Here is a 26898-nt window from a genome sequence, read left to right as displayed (position 1 = left end):
GTGGTCAGCAAGGTTTTGGAAATAATTCTGAGGGATAGGATCTATGACTTTTTGGAAAAGCATAGCATGATTAAAGGCAGCCAGCATGGCTTTGTGAGAGGCAGGTCATGCCTCACAAATCTTATTGAATTCTTTGAGGAGGTGACGAGACAGTTTGATGAAGGTCGAGCAGTGGATGCGGTGTATATGAACTTCACCAAGGTATTTGATAAGGTTCCTCTTGGTAGGCTTATTCATAAAGTCAGGAGGAATGGGATACAGGGGGTATTTGGCTGTCTGGATTCAGAATTGGTTGGCTGACATAAAGGGAGAGATAGGTTGTAGATGGAAAGAATTCTGCCTGGAGGTCAGTGGTGAGTGGTGTCTCACAGGGCTCTGTTCTTGTGCCTCTGCTCTTTGTAATTTTTATAAATGCCCTGGATGAGGAGGTTGAGGGGTGGGTTAGTAAATTTGCCGATGATACAAAGGTTGGAGGTGCCATTGATAGTATCGAAAGCTACTGCAGGCTGTAGCACGACATAGACAGGATGCAGAGTTGGGCTGAGAAATAGCAGATGGAGTTCAACCTTGATAAATGCGAAGTGATGCATTTTGAAGGTTGAATTTGAATGCTGAATATAGGATTAAAGATAGGATTCTTGGCAGTGTGGAGGAACAGAGGGATCTTGACGTTCAAGTGCATAGATCCCTCAAAGTTGCCACCCAAGTGGATAGGGTTGATAAGAAAGCATTTAGTGTTTTGGCTTTCATTAACAGGGAGGTCGAGTTTAAGAGCCGCGAGGTTTTGCTGCAGCTCTACAAGACCCTGGTGAGATCACACTTGGAATATTGTGTCCAGTTCTGGTTGCCCTTTTATAGGAAAGATACGGAGCCTTTGGAGAGGGTGCAAAGAAGGTTTACCAGGATGCTGCCTGGACTGGAGGGCTTGCCTTATGAAAAGAAGTTGACTAAGCTCGGACTTCTCTCTCAGGAGAGAAGGAGGAAGAGAGGTGACCTGATCAAGGTATACAAGGTAATGAGAGGAATAGATAGAGTCAATAGCCAGAGACTTTTCCCCAGGGCAGGATGGACGAGGGGTCATTGTTTTAAGATATTAGGAGCAAGGTATAGAGGAGACATCAGAAGTAGGTTCTTTATGCAGAGAGTTTGGAATGCATGGAATGTGTTGCCAACAGTGATGATGGAAGCAGAGTCATGAGAGATACTTAAGCAACAGCTGGACATGCACATGGACAGCAGTGAGTTGAGGGGTGCGTAGGTTAGTTTATTTTACTTTAGATTAGAAATAATCCTCAGCACAACACCGTGGGCCAAAGGGTCTGTTCTGTGCTGTACTTTTCTATGTTCTATGTTCTATGTGAGAAACCTCAGATTATGAAACTTGAAAGGGGTCAGAAAAGATTTATAAGCATGGTGCCAGGGTTGGAGGATTTAAGCTATAGGGAGAGGTTGAATAGGCTGGGGCTTTCTTTTCTGGGGTGTCGGAGGCTGAAGGGTGACCTTAAAGAGGTTTATAAAATCATGAGGGGTATGGATAGGATAAACAGACAAAGTCTCTTCCCGGGGGTGGGGGAGTCCAGAATTAGGGGGCATGGCTTTAGGATGAGAGGGGAAAGATTAAAAAAAAGACCGAAGGGGCAACTTTTTCACGCAGTGGGTGGTATGTGTATGGAATGAGCTGCTAGAGGAAGTGGTGGGGGCTGGTACAATTGCAAACATTTAAAAGGCATCTGGGTAGGTATATGAATAGCTGCAAATGTGTTGCTGGTCAAAGCACAGCAGGTCAGGCAGCATCTCAGGAATAGACCTGCTGTGCTTTGACCAGCAACACATTTGCAGCTGTGATCTCCAGCATCTGCAGACCTCATTTTTTACAGGTATATGAATAGGAAGGGTTTGGAGGGATATGGGCTGGGTGCTGGCAGGTGGGACTAGATTGGGTTTAGATATCTGGTCGGCATGGATGAGTTGGATTGAAGCGTCTGTTTCCATGCAGTACATCTCTATGACTCTATGACTTTATGACATTGACATGTTGTTACTTTGGCTAGAGTTAATACCACTTAGTTTCAAGGAGGTTTTACCCCATAAGTTTGATTACTAACACCCAAGGAAGTTTAGATATTTGATTGTAAAATGCTACATTCACAGTGCATTTGTGCACAAATACATTCACTTTGTGCACAGAGTGATTTTTTTGATTATGTACACAGGTGGATTCATGTTAAGCTCACCCACACACACACACACCAAGTTCAGATCTAGTGGTCAGCACAGCCTAACAGGCCATAGGGCTGCCACTTGGAGAGAGGGAGTGAGTGGTGAGATTGACCTGAGGGTCACCACACCTGAGATGAGGGGAGAAGTTGAGACCCCTTCAGAATTCAACCTATCACTCTGCCAAATGAGCTAACCAACCTCCACGGGTGACGCAAAACTCATGGCACAAGAAGATACCAGCTAGGAGTGACATCTCTGATGAAAAGTAACACTTAGAATTCCAATATAACCTGTTACTTTATTAATGAAATATATTTCTCATGTTAGTTCAGCATTTCCTTTGGGAATATGTTTATTCTCCTTCATTAAACCACACATACACTTGAATATTATTACACAAGATCTAAATCTTAGATTCAACAGCACATTCTAATTCATAACTGCAGTAAACAAACAGGAGTGAGGAATTAAAACTAGTGGTGAACCTTCAAAGTAATTCCAGCCAGACAATAGGCAGGGAACATCTGAAAGTGACCATTCAGATTCCAACAGGTACAAGAGAGATTTGATTCATCATTAGTCATACCCTCAATTTAGAGCTTATTATTACAGATGGCATGGCTTAGTTCTCTAGCTTGGGAGTGAAATCTTACGTTCAGCTAGTGACATTTTGGGTAGTTTAATGGAGAATGACTGTGGCCATGGCGAATCGATCAAATTAACAATTGTCGTTGGTCAAAATGGGTGGTTGAGAGCTTCACCAATGAGCAAATTAGTGCAGATGCTGAAAATCCAATATAAACCAGAAAATAGAAAAGTGGGAACCTATGTTACAGCAAAATTACACCTAAAATTGGCTAAAATGTACAATTTGCTAGTGATTTAATCTCATCCCAATCTTTTTGTGGATGTAAAAACTATCATTCTGGACAATTACATGTGAATGCACACAAAATGTTATGTTTATAATTCAGTTCCACATAATATTTTGCATATACCTTCACCACCCCAGATGAACAATCAGCATGATCTGGAATGATACAGCAGACTCATGGTGCTAAATGAGCCACTCCTACCCCTGTGTTCCTACATTTACAACCAATGTCAGCAACAAGCACTTTCAAATTAGCTATAACATGGTTATGTGGTAGCTCAAGTTCCATTCTCCTTGCCATAACCACAGAAGGTCACCAATTATTTCACTAATGAAACATTTACCATTTCCCATATCCATGGTCTCCCTACAATTACAGACCCAGTGTTGAACTGTTTTAGCAATAATAATTATACATAAAACATACAGTTAAAACATTTACTTAAAAAAAAACAGAAAATAATGTGTCATTGGATATATATTCCATATATTCACCTAGCCGGCATCTCTAAATTACTAATATGTTACTCATTGGTATCAACTACTGTGGATGCTTGTAGTGACCATATCAATGTCAATAGCACTTCTGCGTAAAAGTCAACATTTTACAAGGTTCAATTAACTGGCATCTACCCTCCTACACTCCAACATCAAAATAAAGCTAGCAATTAAACAAGATTACCTACAGTATCTTTATGAAAATATATAGCAACATGTTGACAAATGTCAAGACTACAACCTCATAATAGCCTGGAAATGGTTATAAGTCACCTGGGCATCATGGTCAGTGTCTGTCATGGTATCTGAATACAGCTATGTGCATGCTTTGTGTTCACAAATATAATTCATTAAGCACTGAGAACCCTCTATGTGCAGCGTGTATGGTCACAGTATGTTCACTTGTGTAAAGAAGCATGGGACATAATTAAATATCAGCTGTACTTGCTTCAATCTTTACTTTCTGCACTGGTCTTACTAAGAGCCACAGTATTAAAGAGACTTGGAGTTATAACAGTTTTCCAACTTTATTATAAGATTTTCTATGTATATACTCATAGAAGAATGTCTCTGAGTGCTACCAAAGAGATTAGACTTTTGGCACCATTATGATTGTTAAGTTCAAATTTTGAAACTGTCAATCACTCCAATGAGATTTCTTTGTTTTCTTTGTGGGGTCCATATTATCAGTATCTGGCAGAGGCTTGAATGAGAAGCAGTGGGAGGGGACTTGGGAACTGTCACCCCTTTTCTTGGTATGTTGGATAGAAACCGGCTTGAACCAATCTTCTCTCCCTCTAAATAAACTCTGTGACATGAGGCCAAGTAAGTGAGGTGATCTCATTGAAGCATTTAAGATTCTGAAAGGCTGGATAATGCAGACAGATGGGTTGTTTCCTGTGAATCTAGAGCATGGAAGCAAAAGTTTAGGGTAGGGGATCTGAGCCAAAGAGAAAGGTCACCACTCAGAGTTATAAATCAACATTTTCTACCTGATAGGCTTGTGATTGCTCTTGTCCAAAATTGAGATGTTTGATGTCTCAAGGAAATATATGGAGAGAGAAGAATTAATAGGAAGATTAGCCATTTTGAATGGTAGAACAGATTCGAGGAGTTTATGATCTACTCCTTTCCCACGAATCTCTCTTAATTCTAAACATTCTCATTTACCAAGTGCATTCACCCAGATGTTACTCAGTTGGCTAACTGTCACAAACCACATTCTGGATTAGTGGTGCTGGAAGAGCACAGCAGTTCAGGCAGCATCCAAGGTGCAGCGAAATCGACGTTTCGGGCAATTTTTATCTTTTTACCTTGTCACAAACCACAGCTCACTAACTTATATTCTGTCAATGGCCAGCTTTAACAAAGTTGAAATGAATGCTTGAGTTGCATTTCCTCATTTCCAATTAAATATAGATAGTACACACTACAACTAAGTGAAATAGATAGCAATTGTCTGACAATCCTTTGCCATTGCAAAATTAGAAATGAATTATTTTGATAGTTTCATCCTATGATAAGCACACAACAGCGTGAAAAAGCACATACACGGCCCTTCCTCCAGCTAAATATACAATGTAATTGCCACATGAGATATTTTAATAAGTCCGTCTGACTTCATACAAAGGCCAGGTATTGCTGGTGTCTTCCTTTCCCCAAGAGGAGACATCATGCATTGAAGTGGTTGTTATGTCAGAAGATTCTTCAGGTGAGAGATGGACCACCTTGGCAGCTAGTTCCGATGGTACAGTCATAAAAGGAGCACATCCGTATGCTGAGGCGGCCTGGTAACTGGAGGCAAAGTGCATCTCCTCTAGTGGGTGAAGTGGATACGGCTGAGACATGTTGTTGCTCCGGTTGGTACTCCTGTACTGAGTTGGAGAGCTGGAGTCAAGACAAGGCAGAGAGTGGCCATGGTCGTGTGAAGATTGACAATTACTCACAGTTGCCTGCATTTGCTGGAGGGAGTCACAAAGCCCTTCGCCCTGTGTGACACTGTCTGGAACACTTTCCCATGAATCTCTCTACGTTTGAAAGAAAGACACATTTTAATACACATCTCATATACTGCAATGAGCCACAAACAACTTCATGAAGGCCATAAAACCCATCTTCAAATGTTAAGAGTCACTATGAAAGTTCATACATATGAGCCCCTGACTGCTGCTGCAGTTAAGGGATAAATAATTCACATTCAAAAATCAGATGAGATAGATAAATGGACAACATTGCTAATTTCTGAATGCTAATAAAACGTCAACATGTCAAAGTATTAATTGTTTAGTTCAGGAACAAACATTGCCAGGAATGCGAGGTGAGAGTCAGATGGAAACATCATATTTTGTCAATGAAATATGAAACTATTAATGTTCCATTAAATGAGACTACATTAAATGAGACTACATTAAATTGCAAAATGACTACCCAAAAATGCATTGAGCATCTGGATGTATTTAGTCAGAAAAATGAACGAGAGCCTTTCTTTATCTAATTATTTTAACAATGTGCTAGTTATCATCTCAATAAAAAATACTCATCAATATTCAGTAGCAAAGATTTTGATCAATCGGTCTTCAGAAGCTGAGTTGGTTACATACAATAGATAGACAGTGCTAAGAGAGCTCTAAGGTCCTAGAGGTTTATCTTTCAGCAATCAAAAGTTCATCCAATTTCATTCAGATCTGACATAAGGGTTAGAGAAGTCTGGCTGAGCAGAGGAAGGATACTAAAAAAAGAAAAGTTGTTGAGGACTCCTGCTCCTAATTCTGTGGGGAGGCATAATGGGAATGTCACTGAACTAGTAATCCAGGAACTAATGTTCTGGGGACACGGGTTTGAACTCCACCAGGGCAGATGGTAAAATATGAAGCCAATAAACATTCTGAAGTTTAAAAGACACAAAGTCATCTAATATCAATCATGTACCTACTATCAATTGTTTAAAAACCCATCTGGTTCATTAATGCCATTTGAGGACGGAAATTGGCCATCATTATCTGGACTGGCATGCATGTTACTAAAGACCTACATCGAAATGACTCCTAACTGCCCTCTGGACAATAAATGCTGCCCGAGTCAGTAATGCTCACACCCTACGAATTATTAATAAAAACACTTCCTATCCAGCATTGCTGGAAGTTATGTGTCTGTGTGTAGATACCATCTCAGGACAGGATCTTTGTGTCTGTGCTGAATGTTGTTTTATTATTTGGGGTGACATGTGGAAAATGGTCAATGAGATAGCTCCTGGAATATGAGCTCCTGAGCATGCTGTCTTGCAAGAGGTGGGGTGGAGGGACTACAAATGATAGAGAGATGAGGAAGAAATAGAGTAATTAAATTTTGGTGCTATAGTGCACACTAAAATTAGGGGTCACAAAATCCAGTAAGGAAGTGAGGAGACATCTTGATTCAAAGAGTGGTGAGAATGTGGAATTTACTCTCACATGGACTGAGTTGAGACAAATATTGGCTATGTCTTTAACAGGAAGCAAGAGGGAGAAAGGCAGCAAAGGACCAGGAGGTATAGTTACTCAAAAGGAAATGTCAGTGGGTATCAGTCATATATCCTTTACTGACTTTACACCACTCTTACCCACAACTACAAAAGAAACAGTCATTCATACCAGAAATAACCAGGGCCCTGACAAATTGAGTAGAAACACGAAAGGCTGCATAGCTGAGTCAATGTGGAGATATCTGCATTATGTTGCACCAAGTGTGATAGATTTATGGTAGATTACAGAACTATAAAACCCTATAAATCATTAATACATAGGTATGGCTTATAGGTACATAGTGTTGATTACAGATATTAAATATTATGTAGATCATAGGCAATATCCTTGTGGATTAAAGATACATAGTATTTATTATGGATATGTAAACAATCTGTAGGGGGTCATAAACTCTGCATGCGTATGTGTGTGTGTGTGTGCCTGTGTAAAAGATACATAGTGTTGATTATAACTATATAAATACTGTGTAGATCATAGATACAACAGCGCAGGTTATTCATATTCAGTGCTGATCGCAGATATATAAAAAAATGTGTAAGTCATAGATAAGTGAATGGGTTTTATAGCTGATGGAACATGTGAAAAACAAACACAAAATAAGTCAGTTGAGCCAGATGACCTCTTTCTTGCTTCTAAATTCTATGTAAATCTAGTTGTTTAAGTTTTTCCTAATGACAATGATGTAGGCTCAATTCTTCCCTTGATGTAGCTGCACCCGTGACTGTGCACCAATAGCTATTTACCAGATGATTCATGACAGGATAAGCAAGATTATCTTGGCAGCAAATAATATTTTTCAGGTAAGGATTTGAATAGCTCAGCTGCTGCTGCTGTTGTAATAGGAACAGGTGCGTAGCTCTCTGCAAGTGCTGTGGACATTCAGCTACAGAATGACCAACATATTGCGTTGTATATACAAATACGCTCAGAGCTGATTTATACCTCTCAAATATGTTAAAGCTTGCAGCTTTGTAGATTGAAAGAGGATCTGTATACCTAACAAACAATTTGGCCCTGGGTTGTTAATTTTGCTATATGTAGCTCCTTCCTCACATTTAGAAAAGGATTACAACAACTGTTCTTAATTTCTGCTACAATAAGAAACTTCAAGCTGAATTTAATGGAGTGGGAATTATGTGCAGGTGTGATGTGCGAGAGAGGGAGTCCTCAGAAAAATTGGGCTGATAACCACATCAGATTCCCGAAGTAGAGAAAATTGTACCTGATTAAGTTAGAGGGCAGGAAGGGGTTGATGCAAGAATCTCACACACACTGCCAAACACATTGTTAGGTATGGGGACCATGCGAGCACACTAGTATTAACTTTGGTCAGAGATCCATGGCAGCTATTACCATCTCAGAGCTCGGGACCCCAAAGTTTTAGATCAAGGATCGAAGGCCCTGTACCTGGGCTGTAAAATTTCTTTGTTCTTTGTTCTCTTCCAAACATCCCTTGGGGTCTCAGCCCCCACTATCAGATGTTCTGTACTAACATCTCTGCTATAACTGACAATACCGCATGCTCTGGCAGTAATTCGAATGAAGGTCAGTCAGGTATTTGCATCAATTGAATTCATTTCAATGCAGACAGTGTGGAAGCGTGGACTGTCATGTTTCTTTCAAATAGATTTTAGCTCCATAACAGGCTTTTTTTTAAACAGAAATTAATGCAGTGCTCCAGGTTCTAATTGCAGATTCAAAAGCATGCGTCACTTAAGTTAATTATGTCAGAAGTCAGATGAAACCAGGTTATAGTCTCTAACATGTTACTTGAAATCAAAGCTTTCTATAGGTATATCAGGAATAAAGGAATGATTAGAGTGGGATTTGCGCCAATCAAGGATAGTAGTGGGAAGTTGCGTGTGGAGTCTGAAGAGATAGAGGAAGCACTAAATGAATATTTCTCATCAGTATTCACACTGGAAAAAAAACAACATTATCAAGGAGAATACTGAGATACAGGCTACTAGACCAGATGGGATTGAGGTTCACAAGGAGGAGGTGTTAGAAATTCTGGAAAGTGTGAAAATAGATGTGTCCCCTGGGCCAGATGGGATTTATCCTAGGATTGTCTAGGAAGCCAAGGAGGAGATTGTATAGCCTTTGGCTTTGATCTTTATGTCATTATTGTCTACAGGAATAGTGCCAGAAGACTGGAGGATAGCAAGTATGTTCCCTTGTTCAAGAAGGGGAGTAGAGACAACCCTGGTAATTAGCGAAAGGGTTGAGAGGTGATGGACTAGAATGTTGCCTGGTATGGAGGGAAGGTCTTCTGAGGAAAAGCTGAGGGACTTGAGGAAGTTTTTGTGAGAGAGAAGAAGGCTGAGAGGTGATGTAATTGAGAGATATAAGATAATCAGAGGGTTAGGAGAAAGTGAGGACTGCAGGTGCTGGAGATCAGAGCTAAAAATGTGTTGCTGGAAAAGCGCACCAGGTCAGGAAGCATCCAAGGAGCAGGAGATTCGACATTTCAGGCATGAGCCCTTCTTCAGCCAATCAGTGGGTTAGATAGGTTGGAAAGTGAGAGCCTTTTTCCTCAGATGGTGATGGCAAATATGAGGGGACATAGCTTTAAATTGAGGGGTGATAGATATAGGGCAGATGTCAGACGTAGTTTCTTCATTCAGAGAGTAGTAGGGGTGTGGAACGGTCTGCCTGCAATAGAATGCTGCCTGACCTGCTGTGCTTTTCCAGCACTACATTCTTGACTCTGCCTGCAACAGTAGTAGACTCATCAACTTTAAGGCCATTTAAATGGTCATTGGATCAACATATGGATGAAAATGGAATAGTGTAGGTTGGATGGGCCTCTGAAGAAATATTCTTCAGATCAAAGACCCTCTGAGATATTTGCACTCCTCTCATTCCAGCTTCTTGCATGTTGTGATTTGAATTGCTCCATCAAGTTAGTTGTTCATGCCTAGAAGCTGGGATATCTTTCCTAAATGTCTGCACTCTCTGCTTGCCACTCTGAGACACTCCTTAAAACCTACCTCTTTTCCCAAGCCTTTGGTCATCAGTCATCATGGACCAGTTTTCTGTCACTTAGCAAAGCAGCTTGAATCAAATACATTTCCAACTCAGCAAACCCATCTCTGCTTCATTGGGCCCTACATTCACTAACTTTACTCAGGTGAGGCAGGGAGGGGATATAGCACAAGGCTGTTTGTGTATTTAGGCCAGCTGGTTGGAAGCCCTCCCCGATTGTCTGGGGTTCTGACCAAGTTTGTATAATAGGTTGTTAGGCATTCTAAGCCTCAACTTCAGCCTCCCCCCATGCTCGAGTCCCCTCCAATTCCTTTGACTTTTCTCATGCTCCTTCATGCCCCATTGCATTCTTCATAATTAATCACTCAGTGTACACTATGGACAGAACCAATCACCCACTTACTAACAATGACAAATTTTGAAATGCCACTAAAAATATGGTTTTAAACAAATTACTGCTCTTACAAAATCATTAAAGTATCAAACAGAACTTGCCATGCATAATTTAAATCACCAAAGTTTTGCCCCACTTTACTCCTCTTATCATTTTACAAATAAACATGCAGACATCAAGGAAAACAAAATAAAGAAATAACAACATGTTAGAACCTCACAAGATGTCTATCAATCATGTCTAACATTTCATTTCTGCTATTGTAAACAGACCCTAGATGAGCTGATCCACTAATGAGTTTTTGAAGCTCAGCCAAGCATTCATAATGAGGCCTTCTTGTTTTTGTTTGCTGACATGGTTGCCAGCTTATTATTACAAATGTCTGATATTTTATAGAGTTATAAAAGCAGCAGGCTTTACAGAACAGATTGCTGAATTGGTTTGACTTACATCGGTATTTCAAGTCTTATTATTGCCATTAAACAGCTCTGTTCATCTTACATACTGGATGAGTTGGCTTTGGGAACATGAAGCAGGAATGAGAGATATGGGGGTGAGGAGCTTGGGTAAAGGTTTTTAAACTTACCTTTCAAAAGATCCTGAATCCAGTCTATGGTTCACGACTCCTCTGAGGCAGCATGAACTATGAGTCCTTGAGAGGTTGTCAGAATCCCTGATAACTGCAACAGTGCACATGATACCGACCGTTGCAATGGAGCCATCTGGTGGTGGATGCAAAGAGCTGGCAAATTACCTACAGCCTTATGTCATTCCAGTGAAAATTAGCAGCACCTGGGAACAGGGATGGGAATTCTAGAAACAGATCCCACTTTCTAAAGTAATCCAGAGTTGGCTGACTCTGCAAAGATCTGAGCCAATATGTCCTTACTTGACGTTGTGTCATACTTTGCTTTATAACACTTCCATGAGGCACTGATTGATTACATTAAACACACTGTGTAAATCAAAAGTGTTGATTTTTAACTTTAATTGTTTGGATCTTTTAAAATTCAGGAAGAAAGCTTGCATGGCATTGTAGGGCCTCTTGTACAAATGGGTAGATTTTGACTGAGTTAAAATACCAGTTTAGTTTCAGAAACAAGAATCCATAAGTCAATGAAAAAACTGTGGATGTAAATCAGAAACAAAAACAGAAATTGCGAGAGAAGCTCAGCAGGTCTGGCAGCATCTGTGGAGAGAAATCGGAGTTAATGTTTCGGGTCGAGTGACCCTTCCTTAAAATCCATCATTCATGCAATGTGTATGAGTCACAAAGTGTCATGGCAGCTTCAAGTCTGGATTCCCCAGCTAGAAACCATTCAGTTCAACTACATGTCCAGAGGATTTTGTCAAACCCCATTGCCAATCAGATTAGGTCAGCCAACAATACCAGGCAAAAGTAAATGATTACATACCAGCAGAAAATGTGATGACTCATTGGGAAAAGGTGGAATGAGAGGTGGGGGTGCCTGTGGCGTGAAAATGGAATTTGCCATGGATGGGAACGTTGATGTGCGGTAATCTCCAAATGTTTCAGTGAAGTACGGGTCAAACAGGGGTTGATACCCTGAGACACCCGGTGGATCACATCCAAGGGACTTCCCACTGAGAGAAGATGAGTATACATCTGCAGTGTACTGCTTAGATGGATGACAATGAGATAGCTCAGAATCTGATAGATAAGGCCTTCTTACACCATAATAGCCAGGTATTACATGGGAGCCTATTCAAAAAGAAAAGACATATGTTATTATCTATTTCAGCTTAGCTATGAAATTTACAATTAATAATCACCAGAAAACCTGAATAAGGAAATGAGAGTTTTAAGAGCATCAACTGTTCAGGGAATCATTGATGCAAATGATTACGGAAAGGAATCAAAACACTGATTTCTCTCCAATGAGGTTCAAATTCATATTTTTCTTTTGATTTTAGCCATTTAGGAAATTAAAATTTCTGTTAGCGCTCATTAGTCAAACTAAAAGCACAAAATAGCTATTGTTACTAGATGTGATGTGAGCAGACCCTGGAATAAATATTGGTTGTGACATTTTTTATTCATTCTTGGAATGTGGGCATCATTGGCTGAGCCAGCATTTATTGCCTGTCCCTGGTTGCTCTTGAGAAGGTGGTAATGAGCTACTTCTTGAACCATTATAGTCCCACTGTAGGTAGACGCAAAGTGCTGTTAGGAAGGGAACTTCAAGAATTTTACCCAGTGACGCTGAAGGAATGGAGATACATTTCCAAGTCTGGATGCTAAATGGTTTGGAGAGGACGTTTCAGCTGGTGGTCTTCACATGTATCTGTTGTTCTTCTAGATGCAAGTGGTAGTGGGTTTGGAAGATGATACCTAAGCATGTTTGGTGAATTCCTACCGTATATCTTGTAGATGGTGCATACTGCCACTACTGGGAGTCAGTGAAAGGGCAAATGGGATTGTTCTGTACTAATATCAGTTGCTGCACAAGTAGTAGTGTCTGAAACAATGAACCCCACAATCAAACAAAATTGGTCATCACTGGTTTCAACTGAGTACTTAGGGTGGGTGACTGATACTGGTCATATCTCCATAGCCAGACCACCAGAACGGGGAAGAATAATAACAGATCTCCTGCCTCACCAACTGAAATCTTAAGGTAAATCCCAAGAAATGGGGGTCTTTGAGGTGGCTACAGAAAGTGGGGAGAGAGGATTGTTTGTGATTCTAATGGATTCTGCAGGCCATGCTGCCTCGAAAGGAATATGTTTTGTTTGGTTTTCAAAGCATTCTCCTGCAGAGGTAGCTGATGAATGAGTCCAGTGTCTTTGTTTACACTGGGGTCTCATTTTTAAAAAGCAATGTTCAACAGACATTAACATTCGCATCAAAATATACCAAATGCCTACAGTGCTGGATAGGTAGATGATTGAGGCCAGACAGTATAGGTCCAGGGGTTACAGTCTCAGGATACAGAGTGAGCCATTTATCATAAGGCCATATCACATACAAGTGGAACTAGGACATAAGCCCTTAGGACAACAGCATTCCACCATTCAATGAGGTCACAGCTGATCTGATAATCCACAACTTCACTATCCTGCCTTATCCCCTTAATTCCCTTACTGATTAAAATCTCTTTACAATTATGACTATGACATATGCAACTGATAATACTTGTTCACTCAACGGGCTGTGAAGTTTTATAATTCTCCCTCCTGTGACTGTGACTGCTCTTTGAATATATTGAAAACCGGAATCAAGAGAATTTAGCACTGTAAGGAAATCAAACATTCTGGGTGTCGGGTTGGAATGTACAGTTACTGTAAAAATGTGACCAGGACCTTACCGATGGATGGAATAGGCTCAAGCAGCTGAAACATTGACTCCTGCTCCTGTTGCTTATGCTTTATATTCAAGGGTCTTTTTTCCAGGGACCCCACAATGTAGGCAGTAAAACCAATGCCGAGGCAAATCAGATGCCATCTATCCCACTTTTAAGTTAGCCTGCTTGGCACCCATTTTACTCCTGACAGACACTGAGACAGCACGTAATAATTTTAATCCCACAACACCTGACAGAAATTAGTTTCTGGTGTGGCCTCATTCTGTGTTGTTACTCTTCACCATGTTTTGTTATTTGTCTTCCCTACCTATTGCATCCAGGTCAGATGGATGCAATAGGTAGGGAAGACAAATAACATTTGTCATCATTTATGCCTTGAACACTTTCTGGAGCAGACAGCATTCTCTGTGAGGTGTGTGAGGTCGTGATAGTAATTTTATTCCGAACCTCTGAGAATGCTGCTCCTAATCTGTGCTCCAGAGAAAAGTATCCAAATTAATTGAACGGCTGTGTATTATTTCTCCCCAGAGACATTGCCCCTTTTTGTATTAAAATGTTTTAAAAAGAATCAGCCCAGGGCATCTAATAACTATTATGGAAAGATTTTGTTGTGAAATCTACACCAATTCAGTGTGAGATCTTTGGTCCGTGCATATTGATTGGCCAGCATTAAATATTTAGGGAAATACTTAGAAATATGGATACAATCCTTTTCAAACAATGTTCTGATTTTTTAAAAATGCATTTCAATACTGTTCTAGCAATCGGTGATACCCTTTTAATTAAAGAAACAAGATTTGTTGTTACACTGAAGAAAACGTTGTTTCACAAATCAATTGTCAAAGAGACATACCCTTTGATCTAACTTGTCCATGCCAACCAGATATCCTAAGTTAATCTAGTCCCATTTGCCAGCGCTAGGATTCATATTCCTCCAAACCCTACCTATACATATACCCATCCAGATGCCTTTTAAATGGTGTAATTGTACCAGTCTCTACCACTTCCTCTGGCAGCTCGCTACACACATGCACCACCCTCTGGGTGAAAAGGTTGCCCCTTTGGTCCCTTTTAAGTCTTTCCCCTCTCACCTTAAACCTACGCTCTCCAGTTTTGAACTCTCCTGAGGAAACAATCTTGGCTATTCACTTTATCCACAACCCTCATGGTTATATAAGCCTCTATAAAGTCACCCCTCAACCTCTAACTACCAAATAATGAGAGATTTCATCACAAGTGTGTCAAATGTTCTTTTTAATGTGTATTAAATGCACTGAAAAATTATTTGAGAATTAAAATAACTTAGTATTCTATTTAGAGGTCTCCCTCTCTCCAGTAGAATTGATCATAGTATTTGTACTATTACATAGCACATAGAGCAGTACAGCACACTACATCCCTTCGGCTCACGGTGTTGTGCTGACCTTTTATCCTACTCTAAGGTCAAACTAACCTACACACCCTACATTTTACTATCATCCATGTGCGTATCCAAGAGTCGCTTAAATGTACCTAATGTATCTGACTCTACTGCCTCTGCTGGTAGTGCGTTCCATGCACCCACCACTCTCTGTGACAAGAACCTCCCCTAAACCTTCTTTCAATCACCTGAAAATTATGCCCTCTTGTGATAGCCATTTCCACTCTGGGAAAAATTCTCTGGCTATCCATTCTATCTACGCCTCTCAACATCTTGTGCACCTGTCATCCTTCTTCACACCAATCAGAAAAACCCTAATTCATTCAATCTTTCTTCATAAGCCATGCCCCTCAGTCCAGTCAGCACCCTCTCTAAAGCTTTCACATCCTTCCCATACCTAAGTTGAAAATAATACTATATAAAATTCATGTGTCAATAATGATAATCCTAAAGTTCAGGATTCCTAGATTTTCATTGATAAAACCATTTCCTATTGGAAAACACCTTCAGCTCCTCTTAGCTAAACACGGCATTAGAAGATGTTTGAGTGGTAACTGAAGACAGGTACTCATCAGAAAGGCAAGATTAATTGCACCAAGACTTCTGTTTTACAGTCAAGCATCTCAGTAACACCCGACAAATGTTTTATTTATTCCTTTTCCACACTTGGATGCATTCACCAAAAGTTTGTGTGCATCCTTATTCAATATCTGGGGCCGAAACTAATGTGGTTTCAAAGCACCTTTGTGGTGTCACCAGGTTTCATCCTTTAAGTCTTTCAGTATTTCACTGACACCAAGTAACCAAAAATATGTTGGTATTCAAATAAGGTGTGACTGAATACTGACCTATTAATCAGCTGACATTCCCTTTTAGTACCTGATTAAGATGTTTAATTTCCATCAATATTTAGCCATCTCCATGACAAGAGCAAGCACAGAAGTAAGACCTTCATGCTAAAATGAGACATGAAGTGAAAGGGCAAGGATGGTAGAGACAGAAACCTCATAACATTTAAGAAATATTTAGATGTGCACTTGCAATGCCAAGGTATACAAGGCTATGGGCCAAGTACTGGAAAATAGGATTAGAGTAGTTAAGTGGTTGATTTTGACTGGCACAGAATTGATGGGCCTTTTTTCTGTTCTGTAGGACTCTATGACTCTATAACACATGGGATTGGGATGCAAGAAAACAATCCTATAAAGGGGTCATCGATTTAAACACTATGAGATAAGGGTGCAGATTAATTTTTGCTGATTAAACTCAGACTAGACAGAAAGATTGTGATTGGTCAGGGCAACACCTTCAGCAAACAGTAAGAACTGACTGGTTCCATAAACTTTTCCTCAAAAATGACAATACACTGCATGGACAAATTCCTTAGTCATAACTCTTGCAACAACTGTACAGGGCATTGATGAGACTGCACAGTCTTGATCTCTTCAAGATGAATATAGATTAGATTCCCTACAGTGTGGAAACAAGCCATTTGTCCCTACATATACTTATTTAGGAAGTAGTTCAGAGAAGATTCAGTTGGGCCAATTCATGGGATGAAGTGGTTGTCACAAGAGGAAAGGTCAAGCAAGTTAGTCCAAAACTCATTTGAGACTAGAAGGATGAGAAGTGATATTTGGTCGGCATGGACCCATTTGGGCCTAAGGGCCTATCTCCATTATGTAGGATTCTATGACTCTATAACTGGGTGTATATGTGAATATTTGAAATTACTAGCATGTTCGCATGAATCACACCATGAGTCCAACGGATAATAAAATCTTTTGAGTTTATTAGTATCCTTTCTTTTGTTTTTGGTATTTTGGAAGTATTTTGGCAAAAAAATTGTACTTACCAGACATCTGGACGTAAGCCGGTGTTTGAGAAGAGTTAGTTCCAGCCTACAAGAGAAAAATGAGAAAAGGTACTTTTAAATGCAATTGCTGGTGTTTTCAGTACAATCAGTAAATCCATAGACTACAAAGGCAAGGTGATGGACACTTATAAACTATGATTAAACCTCAGTTGGAATATTGTGTCCAATTTTGGATATCAGACTTTCAGAGGCATATGAAGGTGAAAAGGATTTACTAGAATAGTTCCAGGGATGAGGAATTTCAGTTACTTGGATAGATTGGAGAAAATGGGATTGTTCTCCTTCAAAAACAGAAGGTTGAAGAAAGTTTTGATAAACTTGTTGAAAATCTTGAGAGATCATGAGAAAGAAGATGGAGAGATGCTGTTTCTGTTGATGGAAGGGGCAATATCCAAAGGGACATATTCAAGGTGCTCATCCAAAAAATCAAACTTAAAATGAAGAAAAGCACTTTTACACACTGAATTAAGTGCATTGTTTGAAAAGTTGGTGCAGGAAATTATGGTTTTAAAGAGGGATAAGTACCTGAAAGGAAAAAAGAATTACAGTGAAAGTGTAGAAGAGTGGAACTAGCTAAATTGTTCTTGAAGAGAGTGGGCATGGACTCAACGGGCCAAATGGCCTCTTTCTATGTGGTAGCCAATATATGTTTTGGTTTCTATGAAAAATATTGTGGAGCATAGCCTTGGCCTTGTGAGAAAATAAACAAGGAAATCTTCAAAAATAAAATGCCAGTTATCAAAAAAAGAAAAGCACTAATTGAGATAAGCTGAACCAACTATATCTCCACATTGCTGTACCAAGAAAATCATGCAGGTATGGTACAAAGCCAGAGATTAATTCTTGGGACAATGGCCATAATTCTCCCCAAATTGAGGAATGAAGTACAGTATCAGTTGACATGACAGACCGTTGTTGTACAACTGCCCACTAAACTAATACTAACCCTCCCCCTCTCCCAGAATAATTTTGATGCAAATATGTAACCAGATTAATTTGCATACTGCAGCAGTTATTGTATTTGGATGTTGCAGGTAGAGCTCGGGGAGCTGCGGCCGGTTATTCACCATAAGCATTCTGATCTGTTTAAAGAAATAAACCATTATCAAACTAAGTAAATCTTTGACTGCAACCAGTCATTGAGAAAGACAGCTATTAGCTCTGTCATGAACAACAATGTAGGAGAAAGCAGGAATAGTCACGGGGGGTGGGGATGGTGGGGGAGGGGGGAATGTCAGAAACACATTGCTACATGATAAGTCACAACCTTTCACTGGACCCCTACTTTTTGCACTTAAATTGTGTGACTGAACATCCAAATTCATGTGGAGAAGGATGTTTTGTTTTATTGTAAAATCCAGATTAAAACATACGATTAAGACTTGATGTAATTTATGAAAATGGTACCAAAAATACAATGGGTGGAATCTTAAAGGGACCTGAATAATGTGGGCTATGGCAGGAAATGTGCAGAACCACTCAATAAGTCCAACGAGGTCTACCTTGAATTTGGGAGCATCTCATTGCACCTTTTAAATAAACCTGAGAATTGGTGATTTGATTCTAGGTAGGCAGCTGCAAGTTGCCTGTCATATCAGATTATTGAGTATACCCAACCCATTAATATCCTACTTCTCACTGCAAGCAAACGAGATGCCAAGCCTTCTCGAAATGGAATTCAGCAAAGGTATCTGCTGAGTCTCCACATTCAAGAGGGCATGATACAAGGCCACCAGCTACACGCCCATCTCATCCACAGACATTGGCATCTAGTAATAGCCAATTTGTCAGGACACCTCTCTGCAGGACACTGAGGAAGTACAGAGCTGCATTGTAGAGTACATTAGCAATTGTATTGAAAGGATTGCTACATCTCAACACTGCTGCTTGCTTTCTTAGAGGCTGCTAACTTAACATCTACCTGCATGCTCACAGTTTCCTTGCTATAGCTGTTAGCGTATTGATGCTATCAGTACTGTCATATTGACAGGCTATTTTGCACAGAGTATTTGTCTGTCCAGGAAGGTGTCGGGTGGAGAGGAAACTACGGGACGTATTGTTGTACAGTGCACCAATATATCAGCCTAACACCAAAAACACATGCCAACTGCCTGTGTGGCAAACACATTGCTCATTTATTCAACAGGATGGTCATGTCAGAAGGTGGGTGGGGTCTGGTGCAATCGAGGGGTAGCCGTAGTTTATCTGGAGTTCCCAGTACAATCACTCATAGGCACAGTCCAATGGCTTAACCATGGTCAGTTCCACTTGGGCTGGACACAGTCACTCAGTGGTTAGCACTGCTGCCTCACAATGCCAGGGATCCGAGTTCAATTCCAGCCTCAAGCGACTATCTGTGTGGAGTTTGCACATTTTCCCCATGTCTGCATGGGTTTCTTTTAGGTGTTCCAGTTTCCTCCCACAGTCCAAAGATGTGCAGGTTAGGTGAACTGGCCATGCTAAATTGCCCATAGTGTTCAGGGATGTGTAGGTTAGGCACATTAGCCAGGGATAAATATAGGATAACAGGGTAGGAGAATGGGTCTGGTTGTGTTCTTCTTCGGAAGGTCGGTGTGGATCTTTTGGGCAGAATGGCCTGATTCCACAATGTAGGTACTCTATGCTGTTCAATTACGGCCCAGGGAATGGCCAATGGGCTGTCCTGAAGTGGCATCACATGTGGTCAGAGGAATCATGTATCATTACTTGAAGAACGCCAAAGTACCGGTCAGAGGCTTGGTCAGTAATGTCTAGAGACTACCAGTCGAAATCAATGAGAGATCCAAGTGGGAACTGCCCTGGGGAGCCTGTACATTGGTTGTTGAGATGGTGCAGGGGAACACTGTAGAGGTACAGGGGGCTCATTGACAAAAGGAGTGAGGCAGTCAAGAGTGAAGTTGAGTGACAGTGATAGGAAGAAACTTAAGATTTAAGAGCAGTATGCAGAACAGCACTTGATGGCATGGTAGGGTACGGGGTGGGGGGGGGGGGGGGGGTTGTGTTTTGACAGGGAGATTCTGGAAGACCACTGTAGGCACCATTAAGGTACAAAGTCAGGGTTCAAGGGTAAGGAGGCAAAGTTCAATGTGTTGGGTATCCACATGGGGTGGGGGAGGGGGGGGGCTGGTGTGGGGAAGGGACGTGTGTAGAAATGGGTTATTGAGGTTGAATGGGACATGGAGGTACTAGTACCTAGGTACCTGATGACCAATCGGAACTAGCCACTGACAGCGTCCACCTTGAGCTGCATTCTCTACTGTCCTGACCATTCACTAGATGCTAACTGCAATAGGAAAACAGCTGGGACAACAATATCACAATGGGTGAAGTCAGTGTCCAATTGATGGATGAAAATGGGGGATCCACATCTTCTGGACCCTAGGACATCGTAGGGGAAATCCATGAAGCATGCAGTTGAAAACCCCTGCATTTTGTCGGCCATTTACAATGCAAGCAGAGTGAATGTGATTCAGCTTCAATTGCTGGTCAAAGGCAGTTTACTCCATGACATCGCTTCATGTAAACTGAACATTGGCATCTCAGTGATGCAGACATTAACAACAATGATATAAAAAGAGGCAAATGCTGGTCAAAACCGACCATCACTTGTGAAACAAGAAAGGCTGCCCAGAGAGATGGAGGTGAATACTTCACCATCTGACATCGGTGTGGGTCTGGGACAGGAAGAGGTTCAGAACACAGTAGCCATTTTTGATGCAACATGTTGGACATTCAGCTGAGGCAGCAGCTTCCCCGAGTTGGTGCACACACTGAGACTGAAGCTGAATGGAAGTTGGAGACATGGCCCTCATTATCAGGGTGCAGTATACCTCACTGACTGGAGGATTATGAGCAGCCTTCACCTGCAGGTTATGGCATCACTGACTGCTCTCAGAACTCAGATTTTGTCTTTTCTGCTTCAGTTCCCAACATAGGTCATTGCCAGCAAGAGTCAGGCACCCAGCCACTAGTTGGATGTGGATCACTGAAGCTGCTCCCGAAGAAAGCGAAGGGGGATGTAGGGCTCCAGGACTGATGGTGAGCATGCTGCTATGGAGAATGAGAAGCACCCAGCTCAGGGAGAAGTCACCATCGCATAGCCCTTCAGGATACACAGGAGTTGACAGCAGGGCCTGAGTCTTTTTGACTCAGACTCGACTTCTTGGGAGTGGGTGAGGTACAATGCGGGTGCAGGATCCTTATCTTTCGGGACTTTGTGGTGGAACTATGCTGGATGCTGGAGTGGGACCTGAGTGGGAATCTGTCGTCTCCCAGTGGTTATGAAAGGACTTTAAACCTCCATGCAACTGACTCCTTCCAGGGAGCAAGGGGTGATTTGTGTGGGATCGTTCAAATGCAACAGGACAGCAACCAAAGGCACCTGTACATTTTATTTCCTGACGTTGTAGAGAGTGCTACAGCGGGCAGTGGGATTCAGGAACATTTACTGCCCAGATATGGCACTGAGAGTTCTGTACTACAGTGCTGAGGAATTCATCAAAAGGAAGGGTTTTTTTTTAATTTAACCTATTTATCTAATCAATCTGTTCAGAGATGCTATTACATACTTTTGGAGTAAGTGAGACTTGAACTCAGATCTTTTGATCCAGGGTTAGGGACACTATCACTCCTTGATAAGTGGGGGAATATTCCATGAATGTCCAGGTGGTCACTGTTTCCACTTCTTGGTAGATTGTGCTCACTATCCTCGCAGCTGCTGTGATACTTGGAGCACTCTTGGCTTCCTGTTGTGTTTGAGGCTCCTGGTGCCTTACAAGGCTGGTTAATGGGGGAATAAGGGATAAAATGAGGAATACATATTATTCTTAAGAGTTGGACAGGTTTTAGTCTCTTCAATGCTGAAAGAAACTGAGCCAGACCACACAAACACTCAAATGACACCTGCACAACCCTATGAGTGATTAAGGAGTGTAGGTTCAATGCTGCCTGTGCTTTGACCAGGGCCATGGTAGAGCAGATGATGGAGTTGTTGAAGATGTGGTTTCATGCTTGAACCAGACTGGGGTGGGATGGAGGGGTGGGGGTGGGTGGGGGTGTGTGTGGGTGGCTGGGAAGTGGAAACCTCCAGTATAGTGCACACCATCCTCATGTGCCATGCTCTGCTCTATTGAAGCAGACAACGAGGCAATGCAATAGACCCTGAGGAACTGGGGAAATGGGAGGTGGATGAGGTTTTGTGGGGAGGACAAAGCTGGCCCTGTGCATGACAGAGTTCAGCTGCAGCGGGCACCAGCAGCCAGACAGAACCTGATTAACAGCTGAAAATGTGTTGCTGGTTAAAGCACAGCAGGTTAGACAGCATCCAAGGAATATGAAATTCGACGTTTAGGGCATAAGCCCTTCATCAGGAATGCCCGAAACGTCGAATTTCCTATTCCTTGGATGCTGCCTGACCTGCTGTGCTTTAACCAGCAACGCATTTTCAGCTGTAATCTCCAGCATCTGCAGACCTCATTTTTTACCAGAACCTGATTAACACCTAGTTCCAATGAATGAGAACTGAAAGCAGGCAAGCACGGAATGTAAAGGTATAGCTGAGTTATCTAGAATCTGGTTGGCATTGTGGCATAAATGGCAGCCTCTATTTTGTTTTGTCTATCTTCTCTTTTGTTGGCAGTCAAAGAAGTTCTTCTTTGGAACTGTCCCATTGTTTCCCTCCTGGACAATGATAAGATGCTTGTTGCCTTTGGCCAGTGTAGTGGTGACTTAGAGATGGTGGTTCAACAGGATTAATGGGCTCCCACTACATCTGGCTGAAAAAGTAGTCCTTAATTGAGTGTAGATAGCATCAGCATCTTTCTCTGTTTGTCATGAGATGTGAGTATTGATGGCTGGCTGACAATTAGGAGTCAACCACATTTCTGTGGGCCTGAGAGTGTCATGCAAACCAGTCAAGGTGCTGGATGATTTCCTTCTCCAAAGGACATTAGTGAGCCAGATGGGATTGTTTTCAACAGTAGTTACCATTTGACTAACTGTTGATTCCAGTTATTTTACTGAATTCAAATTCACCATCTGCAATGGTGGGATTCAAACTCACAGTCCTCCGACGTTACCCTGAGGGTCTGGATTACTCGACCAGTGACATTACCACTACAACACCGCCTTTCCTCCTATTCTAGATACTGCCATGCAATCGCAATGTCTGGATATACAAAACCCTCTTGTCTCTATACATGTGACATTTTATTCTGATGCAAACAACTTCAAGAAATCAACATTTATTTGATCCATACAACTTGCTGCCTCAGTGTTTCAATGTCCAGTAGCGACAAAAGGAGGGTCTCTGTCAGGACTCCTGTAAATCCAATCCCATTCCAAGCCTGATGTCTCAGCTCACTGTCCAGTGGAAAGCAACTTGGGGAACCTGAAGCTTGTCAACAGCACAAAACAGATGAGAGTGAATGGGCAACTCCTGTTAAACCTTGCCTGATTTTAACATCAATAGAAACCAGTTTCACACTTAATGACATAATGTAGCAACAATATTCTTATTTCAAAGCACGTAGCATCCTGGTTCAGTCCATATAACACCATGCTTGTCCTACCTACAATTCAGGTAGTATTCTCTTTTCAATGCATGCTGAGACCATATGGGTATTCGGCACTGCTTTATACGCCGATCTGGTTCTTTAGTCACCATTCTCTGCATAAGTTAATGGAGGTGAAAATTTACAAGAACACTCCACCAAGGACACGCAGGTCCTTGGACTCCTCCATCGCCAGAACATAACAACACGATGGTTGGAGGAAGAGCGCCTCATCTTCCGCCTGGGAACCCTCCAACCACAAGGGATGAACTCAGATTTCTCCAGTTTCCTCATTTCCCCTCCCCCCACCTTGTCTCAGTCGATTCCTCCGAACTCAGCACCACCCTCCTAACCTGCAATTTTCTTCCTGACCTCTCCGCCCCCACCCCACTCCGGCCTATCACTCTCACCTTGACCTCCTTCCACCTATCACATCTCCATCGCCCCTCCCCCAAGTCCCTCCTCCCTACCTTTTATCTTAGCCTGCTGGACACATTTTCCTTATTCCTGATGAAGGGCTTTTGCCCGAAACGTCGAATTTCCTGTTCCTTGGATGCTGCCTGACCTGCTGTGCTTTAACCAGCAACACATTTTCAGCTCTGATCTCCAGCATCTGCAGACCTCACTTTTTACTCAATTCAACAAATCCCATTTAAAAAGCATCACTCTGAATTAAAATTACCTATTGATATCTACAAGGTTTTAAACAAACATATGCTACATTTCAGTACCAAGAAAAGAAGTACTCTTCAATAGCTTATCTACAAAAGTAATCAATTTTAGTTCTAAGATCTAAGTTTGAACCCTGCCCAAGCTGACAGAAAAGATTTATTTTTTCTGTTGGAGGCAATGATCATATGGAAAATTATTTTGGTTAATCATTAGCCAGGCATGGTCACTGCAAACTCAACAGTCGCTAATTCAGTCATTCAGATAACTCAAGTCATTCTGTAATTTATTATGTAAATTTTAGTGTAACAACAAACTCCCATTTCCTTAGTGATGCATGTTCCAAATTGGAATTTCGCTTACTTACAACCAATAGCTTTCCCACTCTGATACCATTTCGAGACTTGAAAATGGTTGTGATCATTTAGTAAGAATTGTATGTGCTCTGGTAGAGGAGAGAGGACAACATTTATAACTCTGCACAACACCATGGTAGCCATTGCTGCATCAGAACTCATAACTTCAAATAACAGCTCACGACCCCACTCAGGATCCTGACCACCAGTTTGGGGAGTCCTGTTATACACAATCCTGTTGGTGAATGGAATGTCTTATTAAATTTATTTAAAGAGTTCTTTATTTAACTTCTGGCAGAATATTATTGGAAAATGGTGTTGACTTTCCCCCTGAGAGCAGTTAATGGAAATCTTACATTGAAAAGATGTATTTAGCTATTATGAAGTGCATCAGAAAAATTCATTAACATTCAGATACGTTGAGATGTCAGAATAGACTTCATAATGTTTTGGTGAAAATTGAACAGGTATTCAGTCCATCGTCCATTCAGTGCCATCAGTAGCGGAGCATCAATCCAAGGCCAGATAGGTCTGTGACATGACATCATGACATGAGACATTCCCTCATAAAGACACCCATTTCACCTACAGTCATTTGCTCCAGTTGTGATGGAATCAGTTAGTTATCCATCATAGACCCCTGACTATCTGTATCAGTCTGTAAGATTGTAACCAGTGTTGTAAATACATTTCAAGATATCTGACTCAACAAACACACAGGTTCTGTTTTAACATATAGCAAACTATAAACTGCATCAAAGTACACGCTTAATCATCCAAACACACTTTCAGAAGAGCAAGTAACATAAAGTGGAGAGGCTATCGGGCTAAGCAATGTTCAACATGTCCTTCAAGCTGTGCAATCACATGCACCATTCTCCTTTGTAGCAACCTCTGTGGAGAAAAAAGTGGTGAAAGAAAATTCTAAACACTTTGGGATTTAATTCTACAACTTCCTGAGGCAATCCACAATTTGCATTTAGATAGCAACTGCAATGTAGTAAACGATTCCAAAATGCTTCATGAGGTATTATCAAAGAGAGTTTGACACTGACCCACATTAAGGATATTATAGGGCAGATGATTGAAGGCTTGGTGAAAGCGGCAGATGCTTTCTAAGCTTCAGAAGACATTGGGCTGCCATGGTAGATCGTCAGATGCATGTAAACTAACCAATACAGTTTCACACTTGCCTATAATATAGCCTCCCCCAGCTGAGGAACTCTCCAAGATCTCATGCTCTGATATTTCTAGACATTTGTACATTTGGGATTTTTATAACCTTAGCTTTCCAGCTATGCCCTTGTCATTTTTCGTTCTCTTCCTGAACAACTTCACCTTTCTTCCTTCAATCACTTTCTAAAACTGCCCCATTGACTTTTAATCACTTGTTTGGATATTTCTGCATGTGGCTTGTTGTCAAATTTTGTCTGATAAAGCTCCTGTAAAATGATTTTAGATGTTCTACCATATTAAAGGCACTGCTTAAATGCAAATGTTTGTTGTTGATTTTACAGAACGAAACATAATGATCTCCATCCGTCAGATGGTCCCAAAGGACTTTGCTTTCCAGATTATTTCCCACATCTTCTCTGCTGATATTGTATCTATAAACAACTTTTGTCAATGCGACTCACTTCCACCAGCTCCCAGGGGAGTCAATTCTTTACATTAATCATTAAAACATCAATAAAACAGGGTTACCACCTTTTCTGATTTGCTTAACCTTGAGTTTGCATTAGTATTGAATGTTGTTCCGAGATTCAACTTGACTACTCTGATCTTTATCTGTCTAATCTATGTTTCCTTCATAACTCGTGTGCTGAATTATTTGTCCTGTTTGCATTTTCCCAAAGACCAAGTTTACAAACAATATCACCCCATGGCTCTCCAATATTGTAAGTATCCAAGATCTAAAAAAAATCCAGTAAAATCTTGCCATCAAACATATGATACTATATAAACATGATTTACAGTAATGATGGCATTTTCCTATTCTTAATTTTTCCTCTGGTCTTTCTCAATTTTAGTGATAGGAAATTAGGTAGAGGTTGCTATTTAATTTGTTCTCCCACAGCTCATTCAAAAGTCTGCCTTAAATCTTTTTTTGTGGAGCTTGAGCTAGATACTACGGGTGGCATGGTGGCGCACTGGTTAGCACTGCAACCTCACAGCACTAGGATCCCAGGTTCAATTCCAGCCTTG

At 41.1% G+C, this 26898-nt stretch overlaps 1 protein-coding gene across 1 annotated transcript in view; it reads right to left on the bottom strand.

Annotated features, from left to right (window-relative positions):
• Positions 1-2647: 2647 nt before the first annotated feature.
• pou2af2 (POU class 2 homeobox associating factor 2) overlaps positions 2648-26898 on the bottom strand; it is a 51058-nt gene continuing 26807 nt past the window's right edge. The window contains exons 3-5 of the mRNA XM_060846852.1: positions 17097-17142; positions 11911-12218; positions 2648-5619 (exon numbers count right to left, since the gene is read on the bottom strand). Coding sequence (XP_060702835.1) covers positions 5194-5619; positions 11911-12218; positions 17097-17142 — 780 coding nt within the window. The 3' untranslated portion in view covers positions 2648-5193. The remainder of the gene's footprint in view (positions 5620-11910; positions 12219-17096; positions 17143-26898) is intronic.

Source organism: Hemiscyllium ocellatum, chromosome 29 (genome assembly GCF_020745735.1).
Source record: "Hemiscyllium ocellatum isolate sHemOce1 chromosome 29, sHemOce1.pat.X.cur, whole genome shotgun sequence".
NCBI lineage: Eukaryota > Metazoa > Chordata > Chondrichthyes > Orectolobiformes > Hemiscylliidae > Hemiscyllium > Hemiscyllium ocellatum.
Note: the sequence above shows the minus strand (reverse complement) of the source record. Positions and strands in the feature narration are given on the sequence as shown.